Source organism: Myotis myotis, unplaced genomic scaffold (assembly GCF_014108235.1).
Source record: "Myotis myotis isolate mMyoMyo1 unplaced genomic scaffold, mMyoMyo1.p scaffold_m19_p_8, whole genome shotgun sequence".
Classification (NCBI taxonomy): Eukaryota; Metazoa; Chordata; class Mammalia; order Chiroptera; family Vespertilionidae; genus Myotis; species Myotis myotis.
The window spans coordinates 93,650,155-93,663,801 of NW_023416390.1; the positions used below are offsets into that span (position 1 = coordinate 93,650,155).

The 13,647-nt window shown below is 48.8% G+C and overlaps 1 protein-coding gene across 7 annotated transcripts in view; it reads right to left on the reverse strand.

The window, feature by feature from the left end:
• Positions 1–618: 618 nt before the first annotated feature.
• SAP130 (Sin3A associated protein 130) overlaps positions 619–13,647 on the reverse strand; it is a 95,572-nt gene continuing 82,543 nt past the window's right edge. For 6 of the 7 annotated variants that reach the window (XM_036319359.1, XM_036319358.1, XM_036319354.1 and 3 more), the window contains 3 exons: positions 4,032–4,135; positions 2,511–2,624; positions 2,127–2,285 (listed from right to left, as the gene is read on the reverse strand). In XM_036319359.1, the coding sequence (XP_036175252.1) occupies positions 2,127–2,285; positions 2,511–2,624; positions 4,032–4,135 (377 nt within the window). Of the gene's footprint in view, positions 2,286–2,510; positions 2,625–4,031; positions 4,136–13,647 lie in introns of all 7 variants that reach the window. The other variant, XM_036319357.1, reaches the window with a different exon arrangement.

Sequence of the window (13,647 nt, forward strand, 5' to 3'; positions counted from 1 at the left end):
CATATTCCCGTTAATGGCTTGATCCTTGGCCTAGGTCTGGGTGCATGTGGAAGGTAACCAATTGATGTGTCTCTCCTAGATGTTTCTCTCTCTCCCTTCCTCCTCCCTCCCTTCCACTTTCTCTAAAAGTCAATAGGAAAATAACCTCGGGTGAAGGTTAAAACAGAGCAGAACGCGTGGACGGCTGAATCTGCAGTGACCACCACCGCCACAAGAGGGCCTTTCACTGGTGACGGGGAACCAAGCTGTGGGACAGCCATACGATGGAATGCTCGCTAATCAGCAATAAAAAGCAATGAACAACGTCACCTCAATAAATTTAATTAAAAAAAGCAATGAGCTCTTGAAACTAGCAACATGAATATAACTCAGTATAGCTTTCCATTACACTGTGTAAAAAAAGCCAGACTACTTCCCATAAAAAATAATATACTGGATGATCCCATTCATACATCCCAGAAAATGCACACCAGAGCGACAGAAAGCACATTAGCCGAAATTGGGGAGGCAGGTAAGGGCGAGAGGAGTCACAGGTACAAGGAAACTTATGGGTCTCATACACACGTTGACTATTTTGCTTTTGGTGCTTTCATGGGTATAAACAAATATCAAACCGAATTTCATAGCTTAAAATGTTTAGTTTATTGTATACCAGTTAGTTTTCAACAAAACTGTTTAATAACGTTGTGCACAAAGGCAAGACGCACCCCTGCTCTCCCAGCTTCTGACTGTGCTCCCTCAAAAGGTGGAGGCGAATGGACACTTGTTCTACCTGCGCTGACAGCGAGGCCTGCGCTGCCGGGCGTCCTTTGACAGGTGACCCAAGTCTTGTTTAAACGAAGGGGCTGATCCTTTGGAGGACAGGCTTGTGAAGCAGGGTCCCTAATGCCCAAGACTGCCCTTCACTGGCCAGCACCCCCACCAGCCACAGGGCAGTGCATGGAGCCGAGCCGAGCCGGGGAGCGCTCCTCAGCAGGCACACCAGCCGGTGCCGTAACAAGCAGCAGTGTTTTCCACGTGGGCTCCATGCCCCACGGAGCCCCAGGGGGGGCAGCTCGCCTGCTCCAAGGACTTCTCCCCAAGGTCGTGCAGGCCTGTGTCCGAACCAGAAGCCAAAAGCCTCTCTTTCAGCCCTCCCCAGGTGAGACCTTCCGGCTCCAGGTCTAGGAAGGCTGCTCCGGGAGGCCTGTCAGCATCGGCACCCGTGGTCTCAAGTCTGCTGAGATCAGGGCAAAGGGAGGAGTGCCAGCCCCAAGGTGGCAACTGGGACTACAGGTGTAGCCAGCAGAAACCAGGCTGGGCGGGAGACAGGGTGCTGGTGCCCAGGGAGGCCTGGGCTACCGCACCCATCGAGCTAGTTACCAGGAAGCAGGTAACTATGACCACAAGACCAGGGGGTCAGCATGCCAGTGGCGTTCAGCGCAGCACTGACTCTAAAACCACTCAGATGCTCATGTACAAAACCCCGCGAGTCCTTTATTGACCTTGGGAGATGTGTGGTACATACAGCTGATGGCGTCACACCGGCCGCAGCAGCACAGACAACCAAGAGCCACTTCAGAACGGGGACCTCAGGGCCATTCATGGTGCTGCTTGCTCCGAGCCTCCACAAAACCCAATGGACACACGCAGGACAGAATAGAATAGTTTCACTTTGAAATGGTTCTTAAAAATGACAATAATTGATAGTTCAAACCCCTTTGAGTGTGAGATGTGCCGTTCTCAGTGCCATGGCGCAGCTGAGAAAGGTGGACAGAATCAAGACAGTGGGAGGGGGGCTTCTGTGTGGATGAGAACAGCGGTCCAGGGGCTACTCCCAGCCCAGGCTCAGCACAGGCCGACAGGACTCATCAGGTAAACAGTTTTAAACCGGAAAGCTGACAAATCCAGCCATCACCGTCCACTGATTCCAGTGGGCAGCCCTGGGCCCAGGAGTCCCTGATGACAGTGCACTGAGGAGTCAGCTCAGCTCTGAGCCTTTGTGACACCGACGCCGGGCCCTCTGCCTGCGCGTGGGCATTAGGAACGCTGCCTTCATCTCAATGCTCCACCTGGAGATAGCCAAACCCTCCGCCGCCCTGCACCTTTCTTCACCAACTCCGTCTCCGCAGCCCTGACTCCTGGGTCTAGACTTTTTCCTTTCGCTTCAGTTTCGATACCTTCTTGACAGTCCCATTCTTGTTGAGAAGCTTCAGGACACGGTCTTTATGATCTAGAACCTTCAGCATGGAGTCTCTGGCCTCGCTGATCTGATCCATCACCAGCTTACACCTCTGCATGTTCCCCTGGAACAAAAGACAGGCCACTGTCAGTCAGTCATCGTGAGGTGCCTCGACTTTAAAGCACGTCTCCATCTGTGGACTGAGGCACTTTGAGGCTTTCACACAGAAAATGGGAGTGTTTCTTGGTAATGCAGGCTGAAGTGAATAAGCTTTTGATAAACTAAGGAGTGGCTGGAGGAGAGAAGGAAGAAGCAAGCGGGTGAGGAGGAAGGAAGAGCTCGCTCCAACCTGGATGAGTTCGTTGATGCGGTGCAGGTCGTCGTCAGTCGCCGCTTTCTTCTTGGGGATGATCCCTTCCTGGAGGGTGGTGAGCCTTTCATAAACATCGTGCTCTAGATTCGTCTGTAACACACAAGGCGGTGATAGTGCGACCTCAGAAATGCTTTTGTCTGAAAAGCTCAAGGAACACCACCAAGGCAAATAAACCACCTTGAACCACCTTTTTAAACTGGTGTGAGCTGTTCTCTCAATGGCGAAAGTGATCAGTAACAACTTACAATACAATCTGCTATAATTCGAGTTCATATTCAAGGGTAATTTTTTTTGGTTAATCCTCGCCCAGGGATACTTTCCCCATTGATTTTTTGAGAGAGTGTGGAAGGGAGGAGGAGAGACAGAGAGAGAAACACTGATGTGAGAGACACATGGATTGGTTTCCTCTGCACAGGGATCAAGCCTGCAACAGAGGTACGTGCCATTGACCCAAATCGAACCCGGGACCCTTCAGTCCAAAGGCTCATGCTCTATCCACTGAACCAAACTGGCTAGGGTAAGGATAACTTAAAAAAAAAAATATATTTTTATTGATTTCAGAGAAGGAGAAAGAGATAGAAACATCAATAAGAGAGAATCATTGATTGGCTGCCTCCTGCACGCCCCCCATGGGGGATCGAGCCCCAAACCCGGGCATGCACCCTGACTGGGAATCAAACTGTGACCTCCTGGTTTGTAGGTCACCGCTCACCCACTGAGCCTTGTGGGCCGGCAAGGAATGCACACTGCCCTGGATAAACTCTGGGAAACAAGTCCACATGGTGCACAGACACATGCTTCTCTGTGAAGTACAGAACTAGCCCCGCCCCATTTACACACAAAACCACAGTCGGGTCCCAGCTACTCCAGCGATGGAGAGACTCCTGCCTGAGGCGGTTGCTTCCCTGCGCCCTTCCCTTGCTGGTGAAGAGGAGACCCCCGCCCCAGGGTTCTGGAAATGGCTGAAACCGCGACCCTCACCAACACCGGACAGATGGGATCAAGAGCAGTTTACTAGCCAATACACTCCCAGCTCAGGGGGGAGGGCACTGTGCCTCGCGGGGCCGCAGGGCCAGGAGGGTTGTCCTCAGGACCCAGTGTGCACGCAGCGGCTGCAGCAGGCAGGCTCTGTAGTGTCAGAAGGCTAGGGAGCTAGGGCTCCCACAGGGCAGTGAGCAGGGGGACCGTGCCTGGTGGCAGGGGAAGAGCAGCGCGGGGAGGGTGCACAGTGGGCTGTCTGAGGCCGTTTCAGGTCACTGAGCTGCACTGCAGGTCTCACACCAGAGGTGCGCATAGGCTTTGGTTCTGCGAACCAGAACTAAGATATAGTTATATCATAATTACACGTATGAAGCAGACACAGGAATGGGCACGCCCTACCAATTATCTCAGCGCCATGCGATTGGAGACGCTTCGGATCGCTCAGGAGAACCTCGGCGGGAACACGCACCTGCAGCACCACACCCTCCTCGAAGGCCCAGCCCCACCCCCACCTACCAGCTGTAGCAACTGGGCAGCACAGAGGTGGACTTTCCAGCCTTGGGCACGACAGGACACTCCCTTTTGGCTGGCGATTTCCTGCAGCATGGCTTTCTTCTCCTCTGGAACATGAAAAAACAGAGCACAATCAATTTCCAGAAAGTAAAATCCTTAAGTGCAGCTATTTTATCAAGAATTTCCTCGGGGGAGGGTTAGAGATCACCCAAAGGACTTGTATGCGTGCAACTAGCAGAACCAAAGGACACAGACACTGGGTGGGGGGGGCTTGCCCTCCGGATGGGAGCGGCTGGGGGAGGCGGTCAATGGGAAGAAAAAAAAAGACATATGTAAAACTTTAGACAATAAGAAACAAAATGATTCCTTTACTTAAATGTCTTTAAATATAAATCCTTTGCATTTAAGCCATTAGGAATAGAGGTCACAACATGAGTAAGAGCTCTTTGTCCATCACTAAGAATGCTTGAAAGACAGGCTCTGCTGATCTAGTGAGTTCAAAAGACGGCAAGTGATTATTCTACTTTCTTAAAAGAGGGAAATGGTCCTCAGTGGGCAGAAGCCTCGCTCATGTGTGATGCTCGCAAGCAGGTGGGGAGCTGGGCAAGACGTCCTCAGAGGCTCCACGGTGCTACCAGGTCTTGGAGAAATCACAGGAATCAAATCTGTATGACACTTAAATTTGAGTAGAAAAGTCCAGTAATCAGAATTGTGTAGTATGACAAAAAGTATTTTTAAAAAATTTAAAATTTATTTAAAAAATTATTTAAATAATTCCTAAAAAAACCCAAACACCCACTATGTGTTTGTCAAAACCCAAAGGATGCACACCACGAGCACTGAGCCCCGATGCACACAGTGAGCTGTGGTGACGACGGTGCCATGCAGGCCCCTCCGGCGAGCTGACAATGGTGCTGATGCAGGCCGTCTGGCGAGCTGACGATGGTGCCAGTGCAGGCCCGCCTGGTGAGCTGTGGTGACAACGGTGCCCACGGTGGGGCTGCTAGTGGGAGGCTCTGCGTGGGGGAATGGGTGCATGGGAAATCTCTGCACTTTCTGTTTTTGTTGTGAACCTAAAACTGCTCTAGAAAGTTCGTCAATTAAAAAAAACCCAAAACCCTATGTAGCAGGCAAATATTAGCATGAATATGATTAAACAATTTTTAAACTTTTTGAGGTAATTGTAGATTCACATGCAGCTGTACGGAGTAACAGAGATACTGTGTCGTCTCACCCAGTTTTCCCCAATGCTTCGGAATTACTCAAAAGAATACTGTGCTGCAGGTTTGTACATCACAACTATAACGCTGACACAGAACTGACCCATAGGCACCACATTTGAGATGTGTTTATGGATCCCACTGTTAAGCGTTTAAATACATTTTCAGTTTGAAATGAAGATTCACAGGAAATTGCAAAGACAGTAGAGATATATTTGATAAGGGACTTTTATGTAGAACACATGAAGAATTACAATTCAGCAATAAAATGACAAACCAATTAAAAAGGGCAAAAACAGAAGAGAAAAACCAAGATGGTGGCATAGGAAAACACCGGAGATTACTGCCTCGCACAACCACTTCAAGAATACAACTAAAAGACGGAATGGACATCATCCAGAACCACAGGAAGGCTGGCTGAGTGGAAATTCTACAACTAGAAGGAAAGAGAAAAGCATACCGAGACTCAGAGGCGGTGCGGTGCGGAAGTAAAGTACAGAGGTACGGAGGCGCACGCGGAGAGGGCTGGTGGCTGAGGACACGGTTGTCTTTTTAAACCGGTAGGGAGTCTCAAGCTCTGAGCTCCAGATCCGGGCGAGTCTCTGGGGACCCAGACTCATACGGGAGAAACTGGACTGCCTGGCACTGGTCGGAACTCGAGGGCAGCTTTCTCTCGGAGGTGCTTGCAGCCATTGCCGGGACACTGAGAAGCGGGGCCTCTGAGGGCAGCCATAGCTCCTTGACCCGCCCTGTGGATCCCCTGGGACCCCCGCCCCACCCAAGCTGTACGCCAGCTTTTGCATATGAAAGGCCTGGCCCTTTGCAATCTGAAAATTACCTAACAAACTTGCAGCTGGCCCAAGGCCCCAGGGCAACTTGCACTGCTTCATAGCTGAGCTCCTGCTGGGTAGCTTCAGGCAGAGGCTAGATTAGCACCTCCTTAGAGATCCAGGAGCCAGTGTGCCCAGTGGTCAGAGTGGGACCATCCAGATTGCAGCTCCTCGGACCCATAAAGGACACACTCAGGGGGCAGACTCAGTGAGCACCAAAGCCCCATTGAAGCAAATCTTGTCCCGGAGGGGTGTCTCCAGCACAGAAGTTCTCCCACTGCAGACACAGTTGATTCTCACAGCCAATTGGCCTGGAGGTCAATTCCTCCCAGTGATAACTACAACAATCAAGGCTTAACTACAACAAGACTGTGCACAAAGCCCACAAAGGGGTGCACCAAGAGTGTCCACCTCAGGTAATTGTGGAGGCGGAGCCACTGGGCCCTATAGGACACCTAGCACAGAAAGCCACTCTATCAACACAGGGAAGCATAAAAAATGCAGAGACAAAGAAACAGGTCACAAATGACAGAAATGGAGGAAAGCGAACTACTGGATATAGAGTTCAAAACCACACTTTTAAGGTTTTTCAAGAACTTTCTTGAAGCCGCCAATAAATTTAGTAAGACCCTCAGAAAGTCTGGTGAGACCGCCGATAAATGTAGTGAGACCCTCAAGAAATCTAGTGAGACCCTCAAGGTTATGAAAAAGGACCAACTAGAAATTAAGCATACACTGATTGAAATAAAGGATATTATGCAGAGTTCCAACAGCAGACTAGAGGATCGCAAGAATCAAGTCAAAGATTTGAAATACCAAGAAGCAAAAAACACCCAACCAGAAAGGCAAAATGAAAAAAGAATCCAAAAATATGAAGATAGTGTAAGGAGCCTCTGGGACAGCTTTAAGCGTACCAACATCCGAATTACAGGGGTGCCAAAAGAAGAGAGAGAGCAAGATATTGAAAACCTATTTAAAGAAATAATGACAGAAAACTTCCCATACCTGGTGAAAGAAATAGACTTACAAGTCCAGGAAGCGCAGAGAACCCCAAACAAAAGGAATCCAAAGAGGACCACTCCAAGACACATCATAATTAAAATGCCAAGAGCAAAAGACAAAGAGAGAATCTTAAAAGCAGCAAGAGAAAGAAAGTCAGTTACCTACAAGGGAGTACCCATACGACTGTCAGCTGATTTCTCAACAGAAACTTTGCAGGCCAGAAGGGAGTGGCAAGAAATATTCAAAGTGATGAATGCCAAGAACCTACAACCAAGATTACTTTATCCAGCAAAGCTATCATTCAGAATTGAAGGTCAGATAAAGAGCTTCACAGATAAGGAAAAGCTAAAGGAGTTCATCACCACCAAATCAGTATTATATGAAATGCTGAAAGGTATCCTTTAAGAAGAGGAAGAAAAAGGTAAAGATACAAATTATGAACAACAAATACACATCTATCAACAAGTGAATCTAAAAATCAAGTGAATAAATAATCTGATGAACAGAATAAACTGGTGATTATAATAGAATCAGGGGCATAGAAAGGGAGAGGACTGACTATTCTTGAGGGGGAAAGGGGTGAGGGGGATGCGGAAAGAGACTGGACAAAAATCGTGCACCTATGGATGAGGACAGTGGGGTGGGGGGGAGGGTGGTGGGTTGGGTGGGAACCGGGTGGAGGGGAGCTATGGGGGTTAAAAAGAGGAACAACTGTAATAATCTGAACAATAAAGACTTAATTAAAAAAAAAATAAAAAGGGCAAAAACATCCAAAAGGACATCTCTCCAGAAGAACACAAACGGTCAATAACTATATGATGTTCAACGTCATTAGGGAAATAGCAATCGGAACCACCCTGAGGGGCCCTGGCCGGGCGTAGTCACTGGAATGTTGTGGTGCACACCAGAAGGTTTTGAGTCCAATCCCCAGTCAAGGCACATGTGGGAGGCAACCGATTGATGCTTCTCACATCAATGTTTCTCTAAGCGATAAAAATATATCCTTGGGCGAGGATTAAAAAACACACAAAATCAAAACCAAGAAGCCCCAGTGCCCACCCACCAGCATGCTGCAATAAAGAAGTCAGTAAGTTATGATAAGGATATGGAGAAATCAGAAGGGCTCACACATATCTGATGGAAAAATAAAGTGTATTCACTTTGGAAAACAGTCTAGCAGTTAGAATGTTAAATACAAAGTTACTAAACAACCCAGGAATTCTATTCCTAATTATATATCCATGCAAAATGAAAGGATACCCCACAAATTGGACCAATGTTCATAGCATCATTTTCATAATAAACAGTGGAAACAGCCCAAATGCCCATCAAGTGATGATGGATAAAACATGGTACATAAGGAATGAAGTACTGATACATGCTACATGGATGACGGAAGATGGCATATTGTATGATTCCATGCATCTGACATGTGCAGCATTGGGAAACCTATAGAGGCGGAAAGTAGATCAGAGGTGGCCTTGGCGGAGGGGTAGGGAGTGAAGATGGCAGGACTGGGGGTGATGGCGAGCCAATGGCATGGCATCTTTTTTTTAAAATATATTTTATTGCCAAAACCGGTTTGGCTCAGTGGATAGAGTGTCGGCCTGCGGACTGAAAGGTCCCAGGTTCGATTCCGGTCGAGGGCATGTACCTGGGTTGCGGGCATATCCCCAGTAGGAGATGTGCAGGAGGCAGCTGATCGATGTTTCTCTCTCATCGATGTTTCTAACTCTCTATCTCTCTCCTTTCCTCTCTGTAAAAAAAAAAAAACCTCAATAAAATATATTTAAAAAAAAATATTTTATTGATTTTTTACAGAGAGGAAGGGAGAGGGATAGAGTTAGAAACATCGATGAGAGAGAAACATTGTTCAGCTGCCTCCAGCACGCCCTCTACTGGGGATGTGCCCGCAACCAAGGTACATGCCCTCGACCGGAATCGAACCTGGGACCCTTCAGTCCGCAGGCCGATGCTCTATCCACTGAGCCAAACTGGTTAGGGCAAGCATGGCATCTCTTACTGGCGTAAAGAAAATGTTTAAAGACTAACTGTAGTGATGGAGGCACAACTTTGTGGATATATGAAAAATCACTAAATTGTCCATTTTAATATGTGAATTATATCTCAATAAAGCTAATGAAAAATAGTAAAGAGGTCAAGTTCACCCCACTGGTTGCATGTGACGTCACCAGAGAACAGTATTAAACCCAGGAAATCACCGTGGACGGAAAGAGTGCACCTGCCGCTTCACAGGCCGGCGACTCCCGTGGTGCCCGCCCCTCCCCAAGACTCCAAACAGAGAGCCCCTCCTGCCGCACCGTGAGGTCACCCCCCTGCCCCCCCGACTGCAAACACTGTCTGCACGACTGTCACTTTGAGAAGGTGACATAGATAGGAGTCCCTTCCACACGTCACACCACATGTGTCCCTTTAAAATCGGCACGACTGAGTCTTCCCTTTTCATTCCTATCTATCTAATAAGCCACAGCTTGTGTGACCACTGCCCACGGACATCGTCCGCCTTGTCTCTAGTTTTTGGTTATTACAAAACAGTTGCTATGAATATCTGGGCACAGATTTTTGTGTGGATATAGGTTTTCATTCTTCTGGGGTAAATGCTTAGAAGTGCAACTGTTGGGTCATACAAGTGTTTATTTCATGTTTATGAAATTGCTCATTTATTTTCAGAGCAGCTCAGCATGTACAAGTGTGCTCTGCTAATCTGCTCCCGAGTGAGACTGGCAAAACGTGTTAAAATAACCATTGAACCCTCTGGAAAAGGTCCTGCCAATGTGGCAGGAAGAGCAGGTCTGCAGCCTCCGAACGACACCCCCGCCCCCCTCGCTGCCACAAGCAGGCCCCACCCTGGGCAGGGCACCAGCACTTCCCTGCCTGCCCTGCACCTGTTGCGGAGGTTAAGTCACAGGTGAGAACTGAGCTTTGGGGCTTCCTTGGGCTCAACCCCACCGTGGAACGGACTGTGCCTGGGAACGACGTGCTGAGGACAGCGGGAGGGGCCCCTCCCCGCGTGCGTGTGGTCCTGTGAGGTGAGGTGAGCCGAGGACCTCCAGCTGCTCGGGCCTTCCCCCCACAGAGCACCCCCCCAGAAAGCAGGTGTTCCTCAGGGTGCCCCCCCCCCCCGCCCCCAGCCCTCAGGAGAAAAAGTCTCTAAAGCAGGGAGCTGCTACTCTCTTCCCAAAGGAACTGACTCCATTTGTAAAGGGATAAGTTCTGACATAAAGGTGCCCCAGAAGGGGGTGTAGGGAAGGGCAGGGAGAGAACCCCTGTAGGTCTAAGGGAGACGCAGCCGAGACCGTGGGCTCACTGTGGGCAGGAGAGACAGTGACAGCCAACACTGACCTCAGACGCGATTCTGACATGAAGCTGCAAGTTCACTGGATTTGTTTGCAGAGGAATGGACCTTGTGCTGCAGGACAAATTCCAGCATGCCCTGTGTCCTAGCAGAGCAAAGGCAGGCGACGTGGGCTTACCAGCTGGTGTCATCAGGAAGAGCAGAGAGCCCTAGCAGCGCTGCTCTCCCAGGAGCATGGGCACCCCAGAGCAGCGCCTCCCTGAGGAGCAGCAGCGGAGGCTCGACTCTGGGCAGCGGTGGTGGGGTAGGGGCCGCAGTTAGAGGTCACGAGAATAACCAGCCACCAAACAGATGAAGGAGCCAACAGCAGTAACACGGGTGGGGATGCAGTGCCCCAGGCGCTGCGAGATAGCATCTAAAAGCCCACTTTTCCACAAGGAACGATGAGTCACGCAAAAGAAACGGGAGCGTGTGACCTATCATGGGAGCGGGGGGAGGCAGCAAACTGCTTTTTGAGAATGACCAGTGTCACTGACCAGAAAGAGATTCCAGAGCAGCGATTACACGTAAGCCCACAGACTGAAAGAAGAGCACGAGTCAAGCAGGACGGTCTGATGATCACGTCAGAGAGAAAGAAATTAAAAGAGAAAAGAAACAAGATAAAATCCTGGAGTTGAAAAGTACAAAAAATGAACATTTTAAAATCCACTAGTGGGAGCAACAGTAGATCTGAACTGTACAACAGAGAATCAGACCAAAAGAGAGTATCCACGTTATTGAGAGAAAAAAGAAGAGTGAGCACAGCCTTGGAGAAGGTCTGTGTAAGGAGGCACAAGGGAAGGGGAGGAGGAGGAGGAGGAGGAAGGCGCCAAGGAAAAGATGGCTGAAAGCTTCCTGGGAAAAACACATCAAACCCACAAAACCCCTCTATGCCCAGGAAGCTCAAGGAACACCACCAACAGGCACATTGCAGGAAAAACATTAAAAGTCAAAGTTTAGAAAATCTTCAAAGTAGCAAGAGAAAAACGAGGTGCCATTCTCCAGACAATCCGTCAGGTCAAAGCCACGGCCCAGGCAACAGGCAGCAGGCCACGCAGCGCAGGGGGGACAGGTCCTCGGCTCCCCGCACTTAGTACCCCACGACTCCCACGTCAGCTGTTCTGAAGGGTGTGTAGTGACATCTCAATGTACATTTCACTAATGGCTAGTGATTGAACATTTAAAAAAATAGTTGTTTTCTGTTCCAGGATCTAATCAGGATACCACATTCCACTCACTCATGTCTCCCTAGACGCCTCCTGGCTGATGGCTCCTGCTCCCCATGATCCCAGGATGCCGATTCTGGCCAGAGCTGCAGGGTGCCCTTCCCTGCCAACAGGCCTGGCTCACAGGCTAGACGGGGTTCTGGGAATCTGAGGGGCCGTCACAGTCTATAGAGAACATACTATTACCCTGACTCAGTCATGTTGCCACGGCCTTGGCCACCTCATTGAGGGGTGTTTGGCAGGTTCCTTCTCTGTGAAGCCACCCGCCCCCCCACTGCACCCCGTGGAGGTCTGTGACCTTACCCAACCCCCACCCACTCCCCGGCACAGCACCCTGGGGAAGCCTGTGACTTTACCCCCTCCCCGTGGGCACAGCACCCTGTGGAGGTCTGTGACCTTATCCAATCCCCCTTCCCTGGCACAGCACCCTGGGGAAGTCCACACAGCCAACACTTAAGGACCTTCACCATCTCCTGTGCTGGATTCTCTTTGGGGAAATGTATCTTCACGCTTGTGTTCTTTACAAGGTTTGTTAACATTCCCTCCCAGCTTATGGCTTGTCTTTTCATCTTCCTAACGGGTCTTCACAGATAACAAGTTCTTATGAAGCTCAATTTCTTCAGTTTTCTTAATACACTAGAGGCCCGGTGCATAAAATTCCTGCACAGGTAGGGTCCCTAGGCCTGAATGGCGATCAGGGACAATCTGTGGGATGACCGGTGGGGCGATTGGGGGGGGGGGGGGGGGAAGCTTCCGCTGGCACCCGCCTTGGCTGGCGGCCTAGCACTGCTGCTCGCCGGCCTGTCCCCTACTGCCGCCGCCACGGGTTGGAGCCTGTGGGCAGCTCCTGCGTTGAGCATCTGCCCCCTGGTGGTCAGTGTGCATCATAGCGACTGGTCGTTCTGCTGTTCAGTCAATTTGCATATTAGGCTTTTACTATGTAGGATGGTGTTTTTACAATAGAGGCTGAAGGTAGCATATCTAAAATGTTCACAGGGATGTGCATCAGTCGGTCCTAAGAAGTGTTCACCACACCCTAGGTGCAAAAGAATGTCTACCAGGTATTCTTCTAAAAGTTTTACATTTCAATGTTAAATCCATTTTGAGTAAACTCTTGTATAAATTAGGTTGAGGTTGTGTTTTTTAGCTTATGAATGTCTAGGACTGTCTGTTAAAAAGACTTTACTTCCTCCACTGAATTGGTATTGCACTTCAGTGAAAACAAAACAGCTGAGCATATCTGTGTGGACTTATTTCTGTTTTCTATGCCAGTACAGCATCTATATGTCTAGCCCTCCGCTAATGCCACTGCTACAATTACTGTAGCTAAATTATAGGCTTTTTCCCCCAAGATATTATTATTTTTTGAAATATATTTTATTGATTTTTTACAGAGAGGAAGGGAGAGGGATAGAGAGTTAGAAACATCACTGAGAGAGAAACGTTGATCAGCTGCCTCCTGCACACCCCCTACTGGGGATGTGCCTGCAACCCCTGACCGGAATCAAACCTGGGACCTTTCAGTCCACAGGCTGACGCTCTATCCACTGAGCAAAACCGGTCAGGGCTTCAAGATTCTTTTAGCTATTCTACCTCCTATGCTTTTCAATGTCAAGTTTAAAATATCCTTTATTATGTCTACAAAAGCCTTTGTGTGATTTTGATAGGAACTATATTAAACCTATTGATCAACCTAGGGAGAACTGACATCTTTATAGAGCTTTTTAACCCATGAACATTGTATGTCCTCTCAAAATTCTCATAAGTTCATTACAAGTATCTAAAATCGTTGTGTGTGGATATTGGACCCTGTGATTTTGCTGAACTCATTGACTTAGGTCCAGGAGTTTTTGCAAAGAATCCTTTGAGATTTTCTACGCAGATGATGTCATCTGCAAATAGGGTTCATTTATTTCTCTCGAACCTGTATAGCTGTTTATTCTTTTTCTTGTCTTGAAGTGTGGCTAGAACTTCCAGTTCTCTGTG